General features: G+C 49.1%; 1 protein-coding gene across 4 annotated transcripts in view; it reads left to right on the forward strand.

Moving 5' to 3' along the window:
- Adcyap1r1 (ADCYAP receptor type I) overlaps positions 1–19,253 on the forward strand; it is a 52,713-nt gene extending 33,460 nt beyond the window's left edge. The window contains exons 12-16 of one of the 4 annotated variants that reach the window (XM_036182586.1): positions 2,073–2,164; positions 8,543–8,626; positions 11,370–11,489; positions 13,261–13,312; positions 14,702–19,253. In XM_036182586.1, the coding sequence (XP_036038479.1) occupies positions 2,073–2,164; positions 8,543–8,626; positions 11,370–11,489; positions 13,261–13,312; positions 14,702–14,890 (537 nt within the window). In that variant the 3' untranslated portion in view covers positions 14,891–19,253. Of the gene's footprint in view, positions 1–2,072; positions 2,165–8,542; positions 8,627–11,369; positions 11,501–13,260; positions 13,313–14,701 lie in introns of all 4 variants that reach the window. The other 3 variants (XM_036182583.1, XM_036182584.1, XM_036182585.1) reach the window with 3 other exon arrangements.
- Positions 19,254–23,524: the final 4,271 nt, after the last annotated feature.

The following is a 23,524-nucleotide window of genomic DNA, read 5'->3' on the forward strand; positions in this document are numbered from 1 at the left end:
ACGTGTGCTTATTTATGGCTTTGGGATAAATTGCCAGGAATAAGATTCTGGGACAAAGAGTGTGTGCATTTACTATTCACATGGCCATGGACAAGGAGCAAGAGTGCTCACTTCCTGTGCTCCCCATGTCTATGCTGATTATTTGTCTATTACTAATTATTTGCCTGTCTCACAGGGATGATGGAGCTTGTTATCATAAAGAATAGTAGCACATTTCTTTGTGTTCCTAGGATGAAATCTTTGTGATCATGATCTGCTTGCTCTTCTCATGTACCATCAAATTCTGCTTGTTAATGTTGTCCTTAAAGATTTAGGCTTATTCTCCATGTATCTTACATGTCAGTGTGAGTTTGTTTTCTGTTCCTGTTTTGTTCTGTTCTGTTTTGTTTTGTCTTTTGAAACAGGGTCTCACTATATAATCATGCTCAGCTTTTTTTGGGGGGTCTGTTCCCTTCCCTCCTGTGGGGGAGGTCAGAAGAGATCAATCTTTAGTGTCATTCTTCAAATTTCCCATTTGGATTGTTTTTGAAGGTTTCTCACTGGCTTGGAGTACAGACCAGGATCTGCCTGTGTCTGTCTCTTCAGCCCTCGGATTACAAGCACATACTGCCACACCTTTCTCTCTCTCTTTCTTTCTTTCTTTCTTTCTTTCTTTCTTTCTTTCTTTCTTTCTTTCTTTCTTTCTTTCTTTCTTTCTTTCTTTTCTTCACCTGAGTTCTAGAGATCACACTTTATCCTCTTGCTTGTAAGAGTTTATTGGCTGGGCTACCCCCCGCCCCCCCCCCTATTTTTTTTTAAGTAGGATCTTTGAGATTTCCTCTGAAACAATTACATATCAGGGAAACTGCATTTTCTTTACAAGTTCATGAAATTATCTGGGCCTAATGCTTTGTAACGCATATACTTTCGACTCCTTTCACATTATTGCTCTCCTCAGACCCTCCAACCTCCTAGGGAGTTGTTCTTGCCCATTCTAGTTTCCTGGTTTAGGTCAACTGTCTCTCACGATTTGAAATCGTCTGTTTATCTCTGGTGTTGTCCTTGTTCTCACCCCTAGAGATTTAATGGTACTTTCTCCTCAGCGGTATTTGCTGAGTTAATTCGGGCATTAATTAGACGGCAGCAGAGGCAGAGACAACAAGCACGGCAGAGCAGGAGTGTGCTTTCTTGTGCTAATTGATCTGTGAAACAAAGAGAAGAACAAGCAGGATCCTTCCTGATCTAGGCTCCTATGGCTTCCAGTCTCTTTCTTGCGAGCGACTCTTGACCTGCGGAGCCTTCCCTCCGTGTACGGCAGCTTTGAGACGATCACCCTCCTGCTTTCGGATGCTTAGTTGTTCTCAGGAGCTGTTGTTGTTTTGAAATAGAATCGTGTTGTTCTTTTCTGAAGGGCGACTTTGGCTCTGGCTCAGAGATGTCGCCGTGCGTGCGGGCTTCTTGTTGTGCCTCCTTTGCATTTATTTGCAGCTCTTCCTCCTCCTGTCTCAGCACGCACGCAGCTTCCCACTGTGTTTGGGAAGCAGCTGTCCCTGATGGCGCACGCTGCTGCTATTGCTATTCTCAGGCAGTCTTCCAATTAGGAATGCCTGGCTGCTTCCCTGTATTCCACGACCCTGGACTTGAACTTTCTCTCCCCATCCCAACCCCACCTCTATCTCTCTATCTGTGAGACAGGGTCTTGCTATCTCTCCCAGGCTGCCCTGGAATGCACGATCTTCCTGCTTTGGCCTTGCAAATGCTGGGATTACAGGCCTGCATCCCCACCATCTGCTGAGCTTGGGGGTCACCTGTGCAGTCACCTCCTCAATTGTGCTTTTCCAACACCCTGGCCTTCTTTCCTCTTTCTCTTGCAGACAGTGATCGCCTCCTGGCTTACCCCCTGTGCTCTCTATTTCCAGGTTTTTGCATGGAATTCTTTTTTTTTTTTTTTTTTTATCTTTTCCTTCATTCGAATGACTCCATGGGAGGCTTTTCAAGAAGTCTGCAAGGGATCTTGCCCTTCTGGGAGAGGGTTCTGTTGGGGACTACCAGGCTGGGCAGAGATTGGAGTGTGCCTTTCCTTTCCTCCTCAGGTTAACTTTGTGCTTTTCATTGGCATCATCATCATCCTTGTGCAGAAGCTGCAGTCTCCAGACATGGGAGGCAATGAGTCCAGCATCTACTTGTAAGTATGTTATGTGGATATGTGGAGGCCACAGCCGTTTCCGACCACATGGCCTGCACTCGGGGTCACAGGCAGGACAAAGGTTGAACTTTTCTGCCAGGTTGACCTAGCATGGGCGTTTGCAAGATTCCTTCCTCATTAAAGTGCCTGTGAACTACAACTGCCCTCCCAGGCTTCAGCCAACCCAGACTTCCTCAGTGACATGGGCACTGCATGGAAAAGGGAAAGAGAGAGAGAGAGAGAGAGAGAGAGAGAGAGAGAGAGAGAGAGAGACTGACAGATTCTCTGTGGTGGCAGGAAAATCAGTGGAGAACTCCAGAGTCCCTGGGGGAGCTAGGGTCTTGGTTGTTTAGAAGTTGGCTTTCCTTTGGGGATGCTGGTTCTGTGGGAAGAGGAGCCCTTTGGAGGCATGGCTGTGACAGGCCACACCCCCTCATCCACTATGCAGAGCTGTGAAGTGCCTGGCAGTCAGCAGGGGGACAGTCTCCTGGGTCATGCCCTGCATGGGGATTCTCCTTCCCACTCCTTCCCTCAGAATAGCTCTGTCCACCTCTGTGTCTGTCTGACCTTCTGCCTCGGCCCTCTTTGTCCTCAGCAGAGGAACATCAGATCTGTGATTGCCACTGAGTACAAGGCTTTGCTATGCTTACAGACATTCGAGTTCCAAGAAGTAGTTTTGCAGTCACTGATGACCCTAAAAACACGTGACCACCTCAATCCCAGCCCCTTCCCATTCTGAAATCGGACAGAGCTCCTGTTGATTCCCGCTTTGGGCTCAGGAATGGAGTGTGGGGTGCGAAGATACTGCTAATGCTAAAGAGAAAGGTCACGGGCTCTGTGAAGTTGATTGGAAGGGCATAGTAGCAGCACAGAGTAGATGAGGACAGCCATGGGACTCACTGCCAGCATCACTGGGGTCGTCATGATAAACCCAGCCTGATGCTCACAACCTTAATGGCTTCTCTGAGAAAAACGGGGAGGGGGCAGTAGAGCGAGTGAAGCAGAGGGCTCTACCAGCCGGTCTCCTAGGGAGACCAGGAATGCTACAAAGAGACTGAGTTCTAGACTCCCTTCAAGGCTCCTTGCGGGACATGGAGACCACTCATTTCCCTGTGCGGGGGTTAGCACAGGGTCATTATTATATACATGTGTTCTCTGGTTAGCACAGGGTCTTTATTATGTACATGTGTTCTCTGCCTCTGTGATAATTACATACTATGGAACAAGGACACCTTTGTGATCATTTTATTGTCCTCTCCTCCGCTGGTTTCACGTTTTGCCAGCTGTTTATTTATGTATTTATTCACTTGCTGCTTTACAACAGCCCTTCCTTGTCTGTATCTGTGGTGCAATAGGAAGTTATGGATTTAAGCCATGACCTATCCGCAGGGCAGCAGCTCGGTTGCTTCTTGCCCTGCACTGGAGAAAGGACCTTGTCTCAGAGAGTCACAAAACAGCCCCCTTGTCCCCTCTGCCACCTTCCTGTCCAAAGTAGGAAGCCAAAGTCATGCCTCTATGCCCAGCCTCAGTTTCTCTTGCTTGCCTTGTGGACTGGCTCCTTTGCTGACTGTCACTTGCAATTGGAGCGGTGAAAAGCTAGTTTAACCTCAGTCTCTCCTGAGCACTGCCAACATTCCTCAGTCTCCTCCCCTTCCTGGTAGGATCTGTGTCTTCCTCTGGGGCCGCTGGGCCATCTTTTTTGGGCTGAATGGGAAGATCCTTCCAGCTTCCCCTAATTTTGCCCATGCAGAGACACACACCGGCGCTCAGGTTCAGTAAACAAGGATGCTCTGGGAACCCTGATCACATTTGCCATATCAAATGCTCTGCCCCAGACAACAACTGCCCCCAGCCTGATGGGAGAGAACAGTGGGCCTTTCTAACCTGTAGATGAGAACCACTTGTAATTAGCACATGGTTTATATTAATATTCGGATGTTAATCCAGAACTTTGAAGAAGCAGCTAGTTGGTTTACTTTCTTAGTGTTAAAACAGCACTTTACAGGCTTGACCAGTGCTATTTGGTAGAAAAAAACCAAAACCAACCAAACAAACAAACAAAAAACCCAAGCTATGATAGTCTCCAGTCACAAAGGTTAAAAACTCAATCTGTAAGGCTGACAAGGGATTAGCTTGATCCTGTTGAATTCAGCTATGTGTCTGAGTGTTCCCAGGGTCAAGGAGATGTCACTGATCCTGTGACAAAGCTTCTGAGAGCTGACTAGCATGTAAAAATGCTTGCAGGAAGTTGATGCTCACAGACACAGCTGAGCAAGCTGAGCAAGCTATCCCTAATGAGAAGCCCCTTTGACAGCAAGGACACTAGTGTTCCATGAAGTTTGGTGAATCCAGCAGGAAGGAGCTAGGCTGTGGCCACAGTGCAGGCAGTGGGCACCAGTGCCTGCTTGTGTGGTCCTTTCTGATCTCAGGGAATCCAGAGATTGTAAATGATAAGGTCAAGTCAGTGTGTAAAACAAAAGGCTTCCTGAATGAAGATCCCTGGTAGGGTCTGGATGTTCCCCTCCACCTCCTCCACCCCCCATATAAAAGTACTCTATTCCCAGTGCTTTCGAGAAGCAATCTCTAAGGGGAGGTGCCTGCACTGGGGAGGAGGGAGAATCTGGGGTGGGCAGGGCATGATGGGAGATTCCAAGGCTGTGCCTGGTACTCCAGATGTGTGTATTTTGCTGTAAAGCCCCTTCTGGTCTGCCCACAACAGCTCTCTGGTTTTTTCCTCTGTTTCCAGAACAAATTTAAGACTGAGAGTCCCCAAGAAAGCCCGAGAGGACCCCCTGCCTGTGCCCTCAGAACAGCATTCACCCCCTTTCCTGTAGGTTGGTTCCAGCTGTGCAGATGCTAAGGGTTTGTCCACTGTCAACCAAGGTGCTCTTGGCTCAACCTTGAAGGACCTGCCGGATGTGGGGCTCCGCGGAGGGCAGGGGAGCCTGGGCCTGCATTAGGGTCAGCAGGGGCTCAGGTTAGGGTTGTGCAAGGATTCAGCCCGGGGCTTGCCAGGGTTGGCTTGTTTGGGCCTGAAACCTGAGTTTCTGCTAGGCACAGCTCCCTGACTCTGGAGGGTGGAAGAGAAGGAGGTTTTCTGGAAGATGCAGACTGAGCAAGGAATGGCTCAGTCCAGCCATGATGTGGCCTGGCTTCATTCTTAGTGCTCATGACTGGCTCTGCTCTTGGAGAGCTACCACTTAGGTCTGAGGTGGGAAGGGAAAATGTATGTGCACACTACCCCCACATCCCCTGCAGGGATTCCTCCACCACCTCCCAGGACAGGCTTTGTGTGGGCAGGCACCCCTTCAATCAGGATGTTCAGCCAAGGGCTTGATATACAGGTATGGCCTTCCAGTCCCTGCAGCCCATAACCCTCACCCTGTCAATGAGTATCTGCTCCTAGAGTTCTGTCAGAGGTGGTTTAGGGAAACTGTTACCCTGAGAAAGCCAGGAAAAGAAAGCCACCCAATAAGTCAGTGGCCACAAAGCCTTGAGCCTGGTATGGATGCCCTCTGTGATCCCAGGCTTATTCTGCCTCCTTGTTGGAGGAGGAAGTGGTGATGAGCCACACTTCTAGCAGGGCTGCTATTTCTGGGAAATGTTTCCTGGGGACTGGGCAGTGCTCTGAAGGTGCAGGTGAGCTTAGCGTCAGGAGACCATCATGGTCTATAGACAGTCAAGGAAGCAGTACTTGGATTCCTAGGCTCAGAGGAACGGGATAACGGGAGAGCTCTCTGCACAGGGCATGGATAGCTGCCTGTCGAGTATCCTATTGGATGTTTCCTGGGGCTTCAGTCCAGCCAGCCTCTCACACAAAAGGCACTGTTAAAATCTTGTGCCAGATTTTAACTGAGACCGTGGAATAGCCCCGACCTTCTTACAGAGGAAGAGAAGCCATGTCAGGGCTGGACCTGGAAGCCACGCCTACCCTGACTTGCAGACGGGGCTCTGCACCAGCCACTGACCAGATCCCCACAAATCAACTGCCACTGACCACCAGAGGTCTTCTAATTCAGGGAAGCCCCTCAAGCACACGCCTCTGAGTCTCCTGTGCTTCTGTGGACTCGGGGCGGCCCTCCAAGTTGGCCTGGGTATATCTCGAGATGAAACTGTTCTCTCCTCTTGCCTACTTATCCTGGGAGTCCTCCACCCTGCCTTTCCCACTGTCTGGGTCAGCTCTCCTGTTGCTTTTCAGTGAGTCTGTTTGCAGGCCACTGCAGGCCATGGCCAGGGATTGGGGAGAGGGCTTCTTCCCCGCTTTCTCTGGGTAGTCTGCCCCGAGAGCCCTCTGGATGTCACCTTGCCCTTGTTGCTCCCGGATTTGACATTCTGCCCTCATCAGGGCCACCCATCCCAGTAAACATGTCACTAAATTGTCCTTTGGCTATTTTCCAGATTTTTTAAAAGGGAAAATCAGGGGAGTCTATGTTTACTGTAAAGCGTTATGGATCCCCAAAAGGCGACAGAAATCGAACACAGCTGTGTGGATGTGCAGTGTCTTAGACTGGCCCTGTCTGCTTCGGCCGGGGTTGGGGGTTGTTAGCCGCTTGATCTGGGCGAAGCAGAGGACCAGGAAAACAGCTGTTGTTCCTGTGGACCCAGAGCTCCTGTTCTCCTCATTTGTATCTCCCTCTCTTTCTCCATACACACACAGATGTGCACACACAATCCAGTCTCTTGTCATTTACCAAGTACACACAATAATTTTCTCAGGAATACCTTGCGACAGGGCTTCTCCAGCCCCCCCCCCCCCCCCCCCGGAGGCCCAGGTTGAAGTGCAGCTGCTGGGCTGACAGGTCAGTAGGCCAGAGTGGCGCCGTAGTCTGTTACTGGTATGTAACAGTTCCAGCGGCAGTCAGGTACTGTTCCTGCCACTGGTCTGGGGACCCTTTGAGTAGCAAGGCATCAAATAACACTTACAAAACAGGCCTACAGCACCTACCTCATAGGTGATGTAAAATAAAAGATGCCATTTATTGAATGAGTACCACAGGCCTGGAGAGGAACAGCCTGCTGGGCAGGCTGGCGTTCGCCTTATCTGGAAGTATGCAATACCTGTCCTTGCTCAGCAGAGTAACGTGTCCCTAGGCTCTAGCTGCCTTTAGATCCACTCCCAGCTGGAGTCTGAAAGCAAATCTTTGAATGTGAAGGACCTAATTGTTCTTACATACTGGTCTTCATTGGCGTCTAATTCACACCAGATGAATGCATTCACTTTCCATGATGAGGTGGCCCAGAGCCCCCCACAGGGAGGTAACTTGTTATCTAAGGTGGCATGCATGGACTCTTGATCTCTGGTAGGGAAACTAGTGTCCCTGGCTTGCAGCAGCTAAAGCATGAGCAGGACCAGAGAGCATCAGCAGAGGCAGGAGTGGAGTGAGATGCCTCTGGGACTGAGGACAGCGGGGTGCACAGGCAGCCTGACCTCTGTGCTGCCTCCTCAAGGCATTGTTTCCTCAGGCTTTTGCCCTTCAGCCCCTGTCCATAGACCAGGATGGAACAGTCTAGCTTAGTGCTGTCCTGTGGAGTTCCTCGAATGTCCTGTTCTTATTATATCCAGCGTGGTCACCACTAGCCATATGTTACTATTAAGTTCAGATACTGCGACTAGAATGCTGAAATAGAGTTTTCATTTGATTGGATTTTAATTAATTTTAATTTGAATACCATCTAGGGTAGTGGCCACCTTAGTAGGTAAATACAGGACTAGACTAATGAACAGTCCATTATGCCTGGCCTGCCTCTACTCTCCTGTGTGTCCTTACACTGAGAGGAGGTAGGGGTGGGGGAAGAAGAGCTGGTCAGAACACCCATGGTAATCTTTGCTAACAAGTCCAGAACTCTGTCTCCTCATGCCAGCAGTGCATGAGGTCCACAAGATGAGTCTCCAGCTGTTCATCTTACTGGGTGCCTTGGCAAAGCCATGCTCTAAGTCTGGAGCTGATACAGAGATGGCCTCTGGCTCCCTGTCTGATTCCCAGCTCAGGCTTCATCTCCTGAACACACACCTGCCTTTTAACCTTTTAATACTGCTTGCCTACTAGTGGTCCCAGCGTGTGTGTGTGTGTGTGTGTGTGTGTGTGTGTGTGTGTGTGTTTGTGTGTATGAGCACATGCATGCTCTGTAACTATACAGATACACATATACTTATGGACATACATTCCTTTATGGACATACATTCCTTTGTCCAGAGCTGAGCGTGTTTTAGTCCTTAGCGTCCTCATTCTCCTCTGGGTGACTTCCTTAGCCTGTCTCTATTCCCTCACGTCTCTGCCCTCCCTGTGCCCTGTGACCCGAGTCTTCCCGAGTCCCACTGCCGTTTCTTCATTGCCCAAAGCCCCCAGCTGACAGAAGTGCTAATCTTATCACACCCAGCAGCTGCGTGCAGAAATGCTACTGCAAGCCAGAGCGGGCTCAGCAGCACTCTTGCAAGATGTCAGAACTATCCACCATTACTCTGTAAGTGTGTGTGGCCGTGGCTGTGGCCGGGTGTCCTGGAGGGGTGGGGGATGCATGCTGCTGTTGCTGCCACCGCCTCGTGCTTGTGCTCTGTCAGGCTGGAGGGGTGTGGAGAGCCACCCCAAGCCTCCCAGCCTACCCCATTCCCGGCTGTTGCATGTTGACGTGTGTCTTGTGAGTTCTTTGCAATCTTGTGGGTGGGGCCGGAGGGTATTGTGGGTGTTAGAGCTGTGGCATTGCAGGGACATCTTGAGTCGGTGGCTACGACTGTTGCCTGCCTCACTCCACAGTCAGCAGTTAGTGGCTGCTGCCAGAAGTGTGTCCTTCCTCGGGACCTCACTTCTCTGGGCTTTAGTCTTGGCAGTGGCAGAACTGGAAGCACTCAGCGCTGGGATGAGTTCACTGTGTGCTGAGCACGTTGTGTGTGGCTTGCCTGAGTCCAGTCTCCACAAGGACCCTGTCTGTCCATTTGATAGACAGGGACACTCGACCATGACAAGGTGGAGTAAGTCACATGACTGGCATCCTAAGAATCACACCCTAGGTCACAGAGTGGGAGGTGTGGCCTTCCTGGCAACCCACTGAGAGTTTGGGTGGCTCGATTCACTAGCCCTTCTTGGGATTGTAGGACTCTTCTTCCTATTGGTAGTTCTTTGGGTTAGGAGGACAGAGGTAGCGGCTGTGTCACTGGGTCTCTGGGGTAATCACAGTTCAAGGCTTATAGCTTGTCTGGGAATTCCCATTCCCAGACAGTCAGCTCAGACATCTACCAGTCCCCCACACTGGGTCCCTCTCATCTGTCACCACTGCCATGTCTGCCAACGGCTTCTGAGGTGTTCTGAGTCCCTGCTTCAGAGCTGTGGGAGGATGGATACTGTTCTTGGGCCCCACCCTGGGAAACCCTCTATTCAGATCCATATCTGCCCTGTGGCTGGGAAAGGTCTGGGACCATTCCTCAAAGCCAGTTTCTCAGTTTCATAAACTTGTCCTGTGAACAGTGGTGAGGCTTAGCATGGTGGTTCTCAGGGTCCTTTTTACTCTGCTGGAGTAAGAACCTGGAATGGGTCCACTGTAGAGGGGAAGCTGGAGGAGGAAAGCAGGGCCCTAGCCTGCTCGGGACCCAACAGGACCCCCGGATCTGCCATGCATGTGCTTTTGTAAGCACATCTCCCAGCTCTTTCAACTCCCATCCTGTCTCCAGACACACCCTGCTGCTTTCTGGTGCCAGATCCTGGGCATTGAGAGGCAAGTGGCACCTGGTGCCCAGGAGATACTGCGTTTTAAGGATTCTAGCTTGTATGCCTGGGCAGCCCTGCTGCTCTTCCACAGAACAGGCATTTCCAGTGTTGACTGTGTGCCTGAAGGTACTTGCTGTGAGACCTAACAGATAAAAGGGGGCCCTCTTCGGGGTCACTAGAATGAGGACAGACTGGTGAGAACCCATGTGGGCTCATTGCAGGGACTCACTCAGATCCCATTGGCCCTGTCCTGGTTTAGGGGCCTTCAGTGACTATAGAATAAGCTGCCTTCGAGCAAGGGGGCACTGTCAGCCCCACAATTGTGGGCTTCCTTCTTTTTGGGCTGAACCATCTCCTAAAGATCTCCTGAAGCTCCTATTTCTCTCTCCTTATTCCTCCCTCTACGTCTTCCCCCTCCTCTTTCTTGTCTCCCCTCTCATAGAAGCTAGGACACGAAGGACCCTATTCAGAATCGAGGGATTTATTTGGCTTTTCTAGAAAGCTGGAGTCCAACATTCAATGGAATGCTTTATTTCCAGAAAGACTGGGAGGGGGAGATGAGGGGCACATGATAGAATTGCTCCCAGTCAAATGGTCATCCTTATATTTACTGTCCACTTCTGAGGGCTAAGCTGTGACTGGATAGGGTGAGCCAATGGTCCCAGTGGGGCTGGGTACAGCTGAGGGGAAAATATCTGCAAAGGAGAGCTAGGCTCTTTGGGGAGGCTCACAGGGGACCAGTGTCCTGGGATAGGTAGAGATGGGGCCCACTCCTGGAAGCCAATGTGATAATTTACTCCAGAGCAGCCCACGTGTGCCTGATGTCCTCACTGTGGACCTCTTCTATCCCTGTACTAACAGGGCCCCACCCTACTCTTGGCTCTATTGCAAGAGCTAAGAGTAGGAGAGGATCTCAGGAGGTGTGGTGGGCTCTCTTGCTGATCCATCTTCAGGGCAGACCTCATCCTTTGACTCAGTTTTTTGGGGCAGGTAGAATTTCTGCTCAGCCAGCAGGTCTTTCCTTGAAACCCTCCCAAGTTCCTCTATGGTCCATCTAAGAACCTCCCTCCTGGTTGTCAGCATTGGCTCCGATGTCCCTAGCTATCCCTAGACTCAGAAAAGCCCTATCCCCATAGGTCTTGGACAGCTGTTTTTTGAAGTCACGCAGCTCCTTCTGAGATGGACAGGCATGGTTTGGCTCAAGACTTTGGAATCCTATTCTGATTTTACCTGTTACTCAAGGGGGTCCCTGTAAATGATGCATTTTTAGTGGCCCTGCAGGATACTAAGTGCCCAGCAGACTGGGGAAGCCTCCTTACAACATCCTAGGAACCCTGGGCTCTAGTTGGCTCCCTCATTCCCAAGCCCCTTGCACCAGGAAAGGGTGCCAAGTGGGTCTGTGACCAGGGGCACTGAGGGCTAGCCAGGGCTGGTGACATACCCTCTGCCCTCCCTGCTCCCAAGCCCTGCAGTCTCCCTAGCAGATTTTTGCTTTCTTCTGACAGACGGCTGGCTCGCTCCACATTGCTGCTCATCCCACTGTTTGGAATCCACTACACAGTATTCGCCTTCTCTCCAGAGAACGTCAGCAAAAGGGAACGACTTGTGTTTGAGCTCGGGCTAGGGCTCCTTCCAGGTAGGCATGGTGCATGCACAGTGCATGGCTCATTGGAGGCTAAGCCCTGAACTCTGACCTGCTGCCAGCTCTGTAACCCTATGAACCTTGACTTCTAACCTTAGTGTTTGTCTCTGACATGAGTACTAGAGCATACGCCCTCTATGATCCTTTCTACTGCTCTAAGATGCAACAAAGCCTGGGGACACTGACCTGGGTCACTTGAGATGAAAGCACTCCAGAAAGCCAGGAGATAGTATTGGTGAAATTATTAAGGCCACTCCACATAGTTAAAAGGGAGGTTTATTTTGTGGGGTAACTTACAAGTGAAGGGATAGGTAACAGGGTCTGGCAAAGGTGTAGTGCAGTCCGGCGGTGTTCTCTGGAGAACTCTGCTCAGTCTACCCCCAGCATCCAGGGTCCAGGAACCAAGAGAATGCCCCCATCCGGATCTCGGGTCTTCAGGGGTCCTCTCTCAGCTCTGCCTCAGAGGGGGTGGTATTTCCAGGTCAAAGCTGGAATGGCTATCCACTACAAGATAGGATGACTTTAAGACTCTTAGCTGTGTCCACATCCTAACTTCAGCCATGCATCCAGCCACATGAGGACTGGAGTTCTTTCTGTCTTTTCTACCTTGAGTCCCTGGCATAGAGGACCCCAGTCTAGGGCCTGACACACAGAACTGAATGGGCTGGAGGTACCTGGACAGACCCTTTAAATGAGTGGCTTTCAGGACAAGAAGAGGAACAGAGCAAGTGTATAAGCAGGGGTGAGTAGGTGGCTATAAGGAAGTGCACGCATCACAGACAGGAAGTGAATGAAGGCACAAATGGTGGTGGGTTGTAAGGGGGAGGGCATCTCTCCCTAAGCCACCTGTTTAAAGTGGCATTTGAGTTTGATGGTCAGAAAATGAATGCTCTGTGCAACTGACTTGAGTTTTTATTCAAAGCCCTTTTCCCCGATTCACATTCTTACTTTGGTAAGGCTGGGAGCATTGTTGATAAAAGTTCTGACCCTTGAATTACAACCCAAGGCTCCCATCTTTACGTTTATTGGCATATTCCAACCATCATTCCTCTGACATTTTCAAATGACAGCCCAGGCTACTGAGGTCCCACAGACCTGGTTTTCAGCATTCAGGAAAAGCTTGCTTTGTTTGGTGTAGAAGAGCTAAATTCATTGCCAGCTCTGTAGCCCTATGAACCTTGACTTCCAACCTTAGTGTTTGTCTCTGACATGAGTACTAGAGCATAGCCCTCTATAAATAATAATAAATAAAATATAAAATATAAAAAAATAAATAAAACTGCCAAGCACTTACCACACACGGTTTGCTTTGCTGTGTACAGAAGCAGCTTGCCAAGGGAGGGCAGAGTAGGGGGTAGTGATGGATAAAGATCCTATGTTCTGTTCTAAAGGAATCCTGCTCTCAGGAGCCTGAGGACTAGTAGTAGAGCCCAGAGAACATTCTGGCTTCCCCTAGAAAGGGCGAGTGGCTTCCCTAGGAAATGGGATGAAGATAGTCTTCAGTGATGGGAAGGATTTGGTCGAGTGAATGTGAGATCCAAGATGAGATGTCTGTCAGTGGGGACTGGTCTATCGGCCATCTGGCTTTGTGGAAGTGCCTGTCTCAGGGAGCAGGACACGTTCCACATTACCGTAGAGTTCTGTGCAGGTGTGCCCTGTCTAGACTGATGTTTTTCTTGTTTCTGGTGACTTTTCCACTGCCACTCCTGTGTCCCAGGAGACCCCTTGCTGGTGGGCTCATGGTGGTTTGTGTTCTCTTCCCAGGGCTTTGTGGTGGCTGTGCTCTACTGCTTCCTGAATGGGGAGGTAAGACACAGCCTTTGCTCCTTTTTCAGCAGTGCAGGTGGGGGTTGGTGGGGAGAGACTGGGAGCAGATTCTTCAGATGGGATCTTCCAGGTTCCCAGTACTGAGAATAGGTGACTTAGGTGCCAGTGTTACATGGTACCAACATGTCCTGGAATCCCCACCTGTTCCGGAATCACTCCAACTCTGCAACTAAGGCCAAAACTGAAGACAGTGGAGTACAGTTGGTGACGGCATCAAGTCTGCTGAGAGCACAATTCCCGGGCACATTCCTTACAAAAGACATGCCTTAGTGAGCAGGAGTTAGTACCTATAGGCCATCAGGCTATGACGGACAGAGCTGCTGAGCTCCAGTAAGCCAGCCTGACCATCCCTGCTAGCATAGAGCCTCTGAGAGTTTGAAAGAAACCTTGAAGAAACCTGGAGGCTCCCTGAGGTGTTTCATTCCCAGAGCTACCATTTAGGGCTCTTTCTCCAGCCTGCTGGGGTAATGTTCTGGAGCAGAACCCAGGATAGAGATGCCAGGGAGGTGGTGGGTACTGGCTATGTGGGATGAGTTTGCAAGTGGAAAGAAGTCTTTTCCCTGAGGTCTTAGTGAAAAGATCTTGCCCTCAGCAGGCTCTCCCTCTTGTTTGCATCTGAGACTCAAGACAATTAAGCCCCCATGATCAGAAGGTCAACCTAGATCAGATTATAACAGATCAAGAGATCCCAGAGAGGGCCTTGCTTAAAGATCCTAGGAGAGCCAGAGGTGGGAGCATGGGCAGCTTGTTAGGAGTCTGCCAAGGGAGTGGAGGCACGAAGTGGAGAAAGTGGGAATGGGTGCTTCTTCTAGTCATGCAGCTTGTATACTGCATAAAGGGGCCTGGCTGAAGTGCCATATGGAGGCTTACGTTTTCTTGGCATGGCCACCATTTACTATATACAGAGCTACATGGGGGTTTGCCAAGAGGCCTGGACTATTTTATAACTCTCTGTCTCAGAAATCTTCTCACCTTGGAAGCGTTCAAAGCTGTGGATGTCTAGGACATATCCAGAGATGCTGATATCACCATTCATGGGCTTTGGGCATCTGGGATATTTCAAGTTATTTGAGTAACTCTCATATGCATCCCACAGTGGCAGCAAGGGTGATGATCTTTATCTGCTCTATTTGCTTCAAGGGGTTTCTAGGAGAGTGCTCTTGATGGTACCAAAGGATGGTTCTTTGAGAGGCCCGGACATCAGGAAGCTGCCTGAGGGCTTTGCCAAGACAGACTAGGACAAGGCTGCAGGATACAGCTGGGGAGTGGGAGATGAAGGGTAGATAGTTACCATGGCAGCTGGGAAAGTGCCAGGCCAGGGCATAGAAGATGCTCACTGGGAAGTCATGTACATGTTGCCCACTGCAGGTACAGGCAGAGATTAAGAGAAAATGGCGGAGCTGGAAGGTGAACCGTTACTTCACTATGGACTTCAAGCACCGGCACCCATCCCTGGCCAGCAGTGGAGTGAATGGAGGGACCCAGCTGTCCATCCTGAGCAAGAGCAGCTCCCAGCTCCGTATGTCCAGCCTCCCGGCCGACAACTTGGCCACCTGAGCCCTATCTCCCTTCTCCTGCACAGGCCAGGGCTGCAGGCCAGCGCCTGCGCATGTTTGTGCCTCTCCCCTCTCCTTGGGCAGGCCCTGGGTAGGAAGCTGGGCTCCTCCCCAAGGGTGAAGAGAGAGATGGGGTGTAGGCTGATATGGCACCTCTTATTTGGGTCCCACCTACTGTGGTCCATCTGAGCCCAATTTGACATGTAAATACACCTCAAATTTGGAAAGTTGCCCCATATCTCCCCCCAATCCATGCCCTTGCTCACCTCTGCCAGGTTCCAGCTTGACCTACTGTGTCAAGGCCAGCCTCAGTGATGGCCTGATCCCAGGTGTAAGGCCTTGTGAGCTGAGGCTGAAACATATCTGCTTTGGGGAGGCTGGGGTAGTGCCCACCCCAGAAGTCTTTCACTAAATTGACTTTGGATGTGGGCCTTTCTTAGCCTGTACCAAGTCCTGTAGTTGGCCAGGGATGCAGCTCAGTGGCTAGAGCATCCTTTGGAGTGGTCAACCTGAGGCTCCTTTTGCTTACCTGACATCTAGGTTGTCCAGGTGCTCAGTTCCTGTGTACCTGGATGATGGGAGGGTTGCAGGGCTCTTTCAATCAAAGACTTAAGTTGGGGTGGGGTGAGGGTCAGCGAAAGTTCTGGTGCTTTTCATTTGATGTAAGAGCTGAGAGCCAGAAATGCAGATGCATTTGGGAAGAAGATGGAATAGCTGAAGATCTTATCATGTCTTTGACTGTTCCCTGACTCAAGACTTGATCATGTGATAACTTCATTTCTACCCTCCTTGCTCACAATGGATGGTCTGAAGAAGCTGTTCTCCAGCCATGACAACCACAGAGAGCCCCTAGCTCTCCTCTCTCAATTTCCCCTAAAGTCAAAGCCATGTCTAGAATGAACCAGCCACCTTGCAGTGATATCAATGAGTTCTGAAGCAACTTTCAATTTCTATGAGCCAAGTCCTGGGTCCAGGGCTCCCCACAGCCCCACCTCTACAGATGATGAAAAACTGTAGATGCTGCCCCCAGCCTGGACTCAATGACTAAACTCAGTGGTCTGCAAGACTTCCTTCATGTGCCCTTGACATTTGAATCACTTGCAGGCCTCTTAGAATGTTTGGAGGGGATGCTGTGTCTGTCATGTGCATGAGCGGAAGTGGCTGATGGGAAGAATGGTGGCTCTCTAGTGCCCATCTCGGCTCTCCGGCTGTGCATCACACAGCCATAACCCACGACTTTAACATAAGGCCACATCCAGATTTGGGAAGAGAGAAGGGAAAAAAGTAGTGCCATGGGGCCATGTGGCCCAGCTCTTTCCACGTTGATGCTTGTTTTTGTCCCTGTCCCTGTGGACTTGTTCATGACTGTGCTCCGGAATGCATGGGGAGTGTGGGAAGCTGCCTTGCTTGCTGTTGTATTAAGTAGAAGGAACTATGGGAGATTTGAAACGGTGATGCTGGAAGAGCCGTTAGACTGGAGAAGGTTCTAGTTGATATGGTGTAGAGACCAGCTCTGCATTTTTGACCAGTGAATTCAGTTTTGGGGTCTTTGGCAAAGCCAGAAGGGGAAAGCACCTCCTTCCTCCTTCCCAGAAACATTTAGGGGCTTGGACCAGCCACTGGGTGTACATTGGCTCTTTACTCCACACTTTATTCCCCCGTCCTGTCCGCTCCCCTGTCCTGAGAACCAGGTTATCAGCCAAACAAGAATCTGTTGATCACCTTGCACTTTGGACACTACTAGGGAGCCCAAGTTATTTAGAAGAAGCCATGGTTCAGGATTCCCGTTGGCTCACACTGAAGGAGTGTGCATGCACGTGTGTGCACGCATGTGCATGTGTGTGGTGAGGGGAATGACGTTTGGTGTATTTTCCTATTTGGATACCACAGTGCAAATTTCTAGAGCAGAGGGAAGCTCAGGCCATGGTCATTTGATTGGGACCTCAGATATGACGTGCTAGCCTTCTAGGCCTGGCAGAGAGACAGGTAGCCTGTGGCACCCTCCATCCAAGGTGTGGCCCCTGGGTGAACCCCACTCCATTCCCTTGTCATCACCCGCACCCACGTGTCTGCTTCACTGTGGAAGAAGAAACTGTGACTGTCTAGTTGCATCACTGCAAAACAGCAAAAACCAGATCAACCCTGAGCCCTCGCTGCTTCCTGAGCCCTGGGCCTGCGTCCTCCTACAAGTTCCAGGTTCCTCTTGCCTGTTTTTCTGTCTGAAGGATTTCTATTATTGTTGTTATTATTACTACTATTTTTGCTAGTCTTGTGAGCAGATGTACCTGAAGGATTCCGCATGTTCCAGGAGGGTCTGGCTCTCAGGCCACAGCAGTGAAGGGACAGCAGAAGGCTGGGTAAAGCCCCTCCCTTTGACCCTCTCACATCTATAGCATAAGCAATAAGACTTACTGATTTGTGTGTACCCCAGTTTACCTCTGGGGGTCTATCTAACCACCAACCATCTTCCCTTGGAATGGGCCCCAGGCAAGGCTTGCAGTAATACAGCCTGGACCCAGAGAAGGGAAAAATTATTAAGAAATCCCATCTGGTGGGTAAAAAGGGCTTCATGGACTTAGAAATCTTGAGGAGCAGAGCAGATCCAAGGGGTGCCTGGTCTGTAGAGGATCATTCCTGGGAAGTGGGGTCTTGTTCTATGAAACCCTGAAGGCCAGATACCATGGACTACATAGTTTATGGAGTAGGACTTCCTTGACTTGTCCTGTTTCCTGTCATGATTGTCCAGCTACATGGGGAGCAGGAAGTATCCGAAAAGGGTCTAGTCCTCATAAAATGGGATCCTACAACAGGAATGCTTAGGCTGCCAGCAAGTCAGAGGGCTCTGGAGGTGTTGCAGCTTTGAGACTGGCATCCACCAATGCTCAAGATCTGACTTCCACCTTCATGTGCAGTGATGAGGTCCTCCTTGATGTGCTCAGGAGCCCTAGTGAGTCCTTTCCTAACCTCACCTTGACCCTGAACTGACTTCTCTGGGGACAGGGATGGGGAGCTTCATCAGGGCCCATTGGTGGAAATAACCTGGCACCTGACGCCTAGCACCAGGGCCTCCTCTGTTTGGTTTGTATCCTCTCTTCCTTAGAAGGAAAGCTGTGAGAGACTTTTAATGCCTTGTGTGCCCTCTGCCCCCTACAAAGAGAAGGCAGCAAGTACTGTGACCCTGAAAATTCCACTTGAGCCTACGGAGCCTGGAAGCCAGCTGGAAGATCCTTGAGCAGGAAGCCTGGGACTTGGGGCTCCTCAGCTTTGCTGCTTACCTGCTCTTTGACCTTGAGTCATCCTTATAAGGAGAAACTCAAAGACTATTAGAGCTGGGATTGACCTGGAGATCTGAAGGATAAACCTTCCCCATGAGCTCATGAGGAAACAGGTGGGCCGAGCATGTTTTTGAGTGAGAATGTGGCCCTATCTGTATTGCACAGCCCTGCATGTGAGCCATATGTAACACTCCAGGCAGCGGTAGAGTACACTGTACCTTCTGTAGGAGAGGCTGCACCAGCAGAAAGTCCAGGAGTCCATGATACAATACAGGAGAAGCAATGGAGTTGGTGCAGTATAAGGATGCTTGCTAGCAAACTTAGCCCTCTCCATCTGTTCTGGGACTTCATACTTACTTGTTCTCAACCCCCTAATCTGCAATGGTGTGGCCATGGTTACATCATCATCTGCCCCCTAGCTAGGGATGAAGTGGAAATGAAATGCTCCCCATCAGTTTACAAGCTCTGAAAACAACACAGCTATGTGCCCATTCTTAGGGTGAAGACCCCCATAAGGCATCCCTTGCAATCAGTCTACTGCTTTGAGCCCTCCTGCGTTAACCATCACCCCGTTTGTAAAACCACCAGCACTGAGGGTGAGGGTGAGGCCACGGGGCTCTGATGGACATTGAATTCCAGCTTTATCTTCTTCATGTTGTTCAGTTTGCTTTGAAGGTAAGGATCGGGAGAGCTCTAGGAGTGCAGCACGCACCTCTATGCCATCTGCCTAGGAATCCTTCAAGGGTATGGACAGTCCTCAAGTGGGCCAGATGCCCATTTTTTCTCCTCTCCTTGAACTCCAGGTCCTGTGGTGTGTCTGTTCTCAGCCATGTGTGTTTTGTCTGCTGTCTGTCTTCTGAGGCTTTGCGTCTGTCAGGGCTGGAGTGGTTCAGCCCTTGGTACTCCAGACGTGGCTCCAGGCCCACTCATGGGAGCTGGACCCGTCTGGGTTTAATTTCCCACAATAAAGATAAATCCCACGGACCTCACTGCTATCGCTGCCTCCATTAACGCTGTGCTCACACCTTGTCTGGGATTTTAAGGATGTCAAACTGCTGTAGATGACTCAATAAATGTCTTATCATTTTTCTTGGTGTCTGTAAATTGCTGAAAGTGGAGGGCAGGGAAGAGAGTCAGGAAGGGAGAGGACTCCCCCCAGATCTGATGATCCCAGAGTAGTGTAGTCTGCAAGGCCTCATGGCCTTTTGGATTCTAGAAGAGAGGGATGAGAATGGGATTGAGTAAACTGAAGATGGAGGAGGAAAAGAAAGAAACCCTGGCCTTCAAAGGATACCCCTGTGTTTTGAGTGGAGCTGGGTTCACTTGGATGTCTGAAAACGGAAATGGCTTAGCCTGAAGTCTTTGATGCCTCATGACCTTTATGTAGTTTGGTGGGAGCAGCCCCCAGATTCTGAAAGCTTGCCTGCAGGGAGTGTTTCAGCTCAGCCCAGGTGTGCCCTTGGCTGTGAGTGTTCCTTTCACCCACAACATTCCTGGAGAGTCAGAGCCACCAACCCCTGCCATACCAGGTAACAGATTCTAAGTAGCTCTCATTTTCCTAAGGGCCCATTGATTGTTATAACTCTCCTGCTCATTGTGTTAGTCATATTTTAATTGCCAGCAACAGAAAGTCAGAAAAAGAGTCATAGAATTCCATCAGGGTGAAGAAACAGTAAGAGTTACCTGAAGCTACGTGTCATGCCACAAAAGTGATGCCCAGGCTCTGTCACAGTAGCAGCCACCATCCAAGTGATGAGTCTTTTATGCTGAGGTCTTGACATTGTGGTTTTCACTGCCTCTGAAGGCCACAGCTTGAGACATTTCACTGGCAAAGCATCCCACATGTAGGATCCTCTCTTTGGTTGCACATTTCTGTCAAAGCCTCTTCTGACCTTTCTGCTACCTGCTGGTGTTCCATTTTCCTGAATCCATCTGAGAGGAGGTCAGGGGTTCAAATCCAGAGATTTGTAAATTATTCCCAAATATTAAGGAGGCCTGAGAATAGGAAGTACTGACCACGGTGGGCTGGAAGTCTATATTCATTACAGAGCCAGCTCCCTCCAGCTACCAGACCACACTGAAGTGAAGCCAACGAGATAAATTGAAAGCCAACAGATGTCAGCCTTCCACCTGACAGGCCCTGGAGGCCTCTTACCCCAGTGTCGAGAAGGCTGGCACATCTGCTTTTCGAGGCTGCACTTGCCCTTTTCATTCTTGAAGGTCATACTCAAGAAGCACAGGCGAAGAGCCAAATGTAAGTTGGAAATTTTGAATTCCGTATTACGGAGGAATTTCTTGGCAAATGTAAATATCAGACTACTTAGTTCATGGGAGTTAAGTACCTTTGTCCTCAACCCTGAGGACTATTCCAGCCTCTTTCTTCCCATGTCCTTAGGAAGTCCCTGAGCTCCAGTTTTTCTTAGTTAACTCCTGGTTGTTCTTTAGTAACAACAAGTGAAATTCCATTCAGAAATCCAGGTTCTCAAGCTTTTGGCTGAACTAGGATCACCATATATTGTGCCCATCTGCACAGTTTCTGATGCAGCATGGCTGAGTTTGGGCTCAACAGTCTATTGTTACTGCCACTTGGAGCTAACACTGTAAGAACCACTATTCTATCCATCCTATCCAAGGGGATGTGACTGGACACCGCAGCCTGTTTGTGTACCTTGGACTTGGGCAGTGGTTCAATTCATAGAGGCTAGACAGTAAACAGATCTTGGTAGCATGAGGTCATTGTCTGTTTTAAGAGGCTCAAAGGGTCTACAAGAAAATTGGCCTTTAGAAGTCTTTTGAGACTTAGTCATCATCTCTGGATCCTGTAGATCATCAAAGATCTGAGAATCCAGATACAAGAATACAAACTATCTTGAGTCTTAGAGCCATCTTGGAGATAATTAGGGTCATGTTCGAAAGACGTAACTGAAAATTCCCAATAAAAAGTGACCTAAAGGAGGCAGAACTTTATCTTCCTCACATTAGTCTGCAATAGAAAGCCCAGAACTGGTATTGTGGTTCATGGTTCCTCAGGTGCTATCTCTTTGCATGTGCATCTTTGGTACATGAGTCCCATCCCAAAGTCAAAATGGCACCTGGAATATTGGAACTAGACTTGGAGTGAACAGAGAGAAAGCAAGTATTTTCCTGCTTGCCTCCCATTGGCCATTGTTTAGTAACATGATCACAGCTCACTCCAAGGCAGGTGTCCTAGTCAGTGTTCTAGTGCTGTGAAGAGACACCATGATCATAGCAACTCTTGGAAAAGAAAGCATTTAACTAGGGCTGGCTTGCAGTTTCAGAGATTTGGTCCATTATCATCTTGGTGGGGAGCATGGCAGTGTATAGGGAGACATGGTACTGAAGAAGGCTGGTAGGCAGGAGGAGGGAAGAGAGGAGGATCTGTGGTTGGTATGTAAAATGAATAGAAAATTTCTTAATAATAAAAAAAAGAAAAAAGTAAAACAAAATAATAATAACAACAACAACAAAAAAAAAAAAAAAAAAACAAAACAAAGAAATATCTGAGAGTTCTATATCCAGATCTGCAGACAGCAGGAAGAGAGAGCCACTGGGCCTGGCTTGGGACTTTTGAAACCTCAAAGCCAACCGCAAGTGACAGACTTCCTCCAACAAGGCCACACCTCTTATTCCTTCTCACCAGGTGCCACTCCCTGGTGTCTAAGCTTTCAAATATATGAGCCTTTGGGGGTCATTCTTATTCAAACCATCACAGCAGGCAGACTAACAGATCTTCCATTATCCTGGAAGGCAAATATGTACACTGACTATAAAACAATAGTTTGTGTCATAATTTCAAGCCCCTGATTCTCTGGCAAGTTTGATGGTAGTCACCTGGTTCTTCCCACACCCATGAGAGAGCAGAGATTGTCACTTTATTTGAAAAACAAAAAACAACAAAAAACAAACAAAAAACCCAAAAAAACAAAACAAACAAACAAAAACACAGGGAGATGCAGTGTCCTAGCTGGACCACAGAATGACTCTGAAGTCTCTCAGTTAGAACTGGTTGTTCTCACCCCCTATAGTCTTGCTTAGATCAAGGGATGAACACATGCTGGGTTATCGCCATTCTTTGAACGCCTTCAAATGTCTGAATTTTGTGAGTGTATTTTGTGCTGCGGGAACTTCTGTACTCATTACTCACTTTTTAATTAGGGTGATCTTCAGATACAGTTCTTTTGGAGAGGAGAATGAGCATCATAATTGCCATGAATTCATGATCATCACCACAAATAGACTCAGGCTAAGTGCCTCGGTCTCTGCCTTTGTTAGTTTGCCCCCTAGTGGAAAGCACTGTGCAGTTGCGTTGATGAAAATTTAGCACCCACCCAGTCTGGGCTGCAAGACAAGGAATTCCCTGTGGGAAGATGGGTACTCCACACACCCCTTCTATATTAGGGAGGCAGTCCTTAGCGAAGAACTGTGTGTCCAGAAACAAACTTTATCATTTAGACATTGATGTGAAGATAGGTTTTCTTCACTGGTGTACTTGTTCCATTCTGAAGAACTCTAGGAATGGCAATCTTTTTGGAGAGTAGCAGTGACGGTGCATGTGGCTTTCATCTGCTTGTTCAGTAGCTACTTGTAGATCATTCATTTCTCATCGGATCGCTCTTGAGTGTGGGCCTTCCAGTTGGAACTGCTCTCAGGCACTGGTGAATGTCTCAGAATAGTCCTCACCGTCATGGCTCGTGTTCTACTGAGTCAGCAAGAAGGAATGATACAGAATATAGTTTGCAGTGGAGGTCAGTGTCTGTCATGAAGAAAAATGAAGCAGTTGTGGAGAGGGCAACCCTGCTGCTGGGGAATGATTTTCGAGTGGGTAGCCAGAAAGCTGGCCATGCAGGAGTTTGAACATTGTAATTTTCTGAGCCTTGCAACTTTACTAGGATCTCCAAAAATATCAATTGCAAGGGCATCCCAGATAAAGAGCTACCCCTGAAATGAGCCTCACTCATAATGTGCAGTGACTTCCTGCAGTCATCATAATAATAATCAAGTCATGATGCTGCTGGAGCCATACCCTGCCTGAAGGCTCAGGGGGAGTATTCTATCTTTTTTTTTTTTTTTTTTTCAGCTGAGGATCGAACCCAGGGCCTTGGCAAGCACTCTACCATTGAGCTAAATCCCCAACCTCTTTTTTTTTTTTTTCAAATGAGTTTCGGATCTTGCTGGTGAGTTTCTTTTAGCATTCCTTGGCTTTTTTGATGCATCACCTGGATCTTCTGTCATCACAGGGCTTTCTCTACTTCTGCATCTCTGTGCCCACTATACTTTACGGTAAGGTCATAAGTCCTACCTGACTTAGGGCTCACCACAATCCAGTGTGGCCCATCTCA

The sequence above is a fragment of the Onychomys torridus genome, chromosome 3, assembly GCF_903995425.1.
Source record: "Onychomys torridus chromosome 3, mOncTor1.1, whole genome shotgun sequence".
In the NCBI taxonomy this organism is placed as follows: domain Eukaryota; kingdom Metazoa; phylum Chordata; class Mammalia; order Rodentia; family Cricetidae; genus Onychomys; species Onychomys torridus.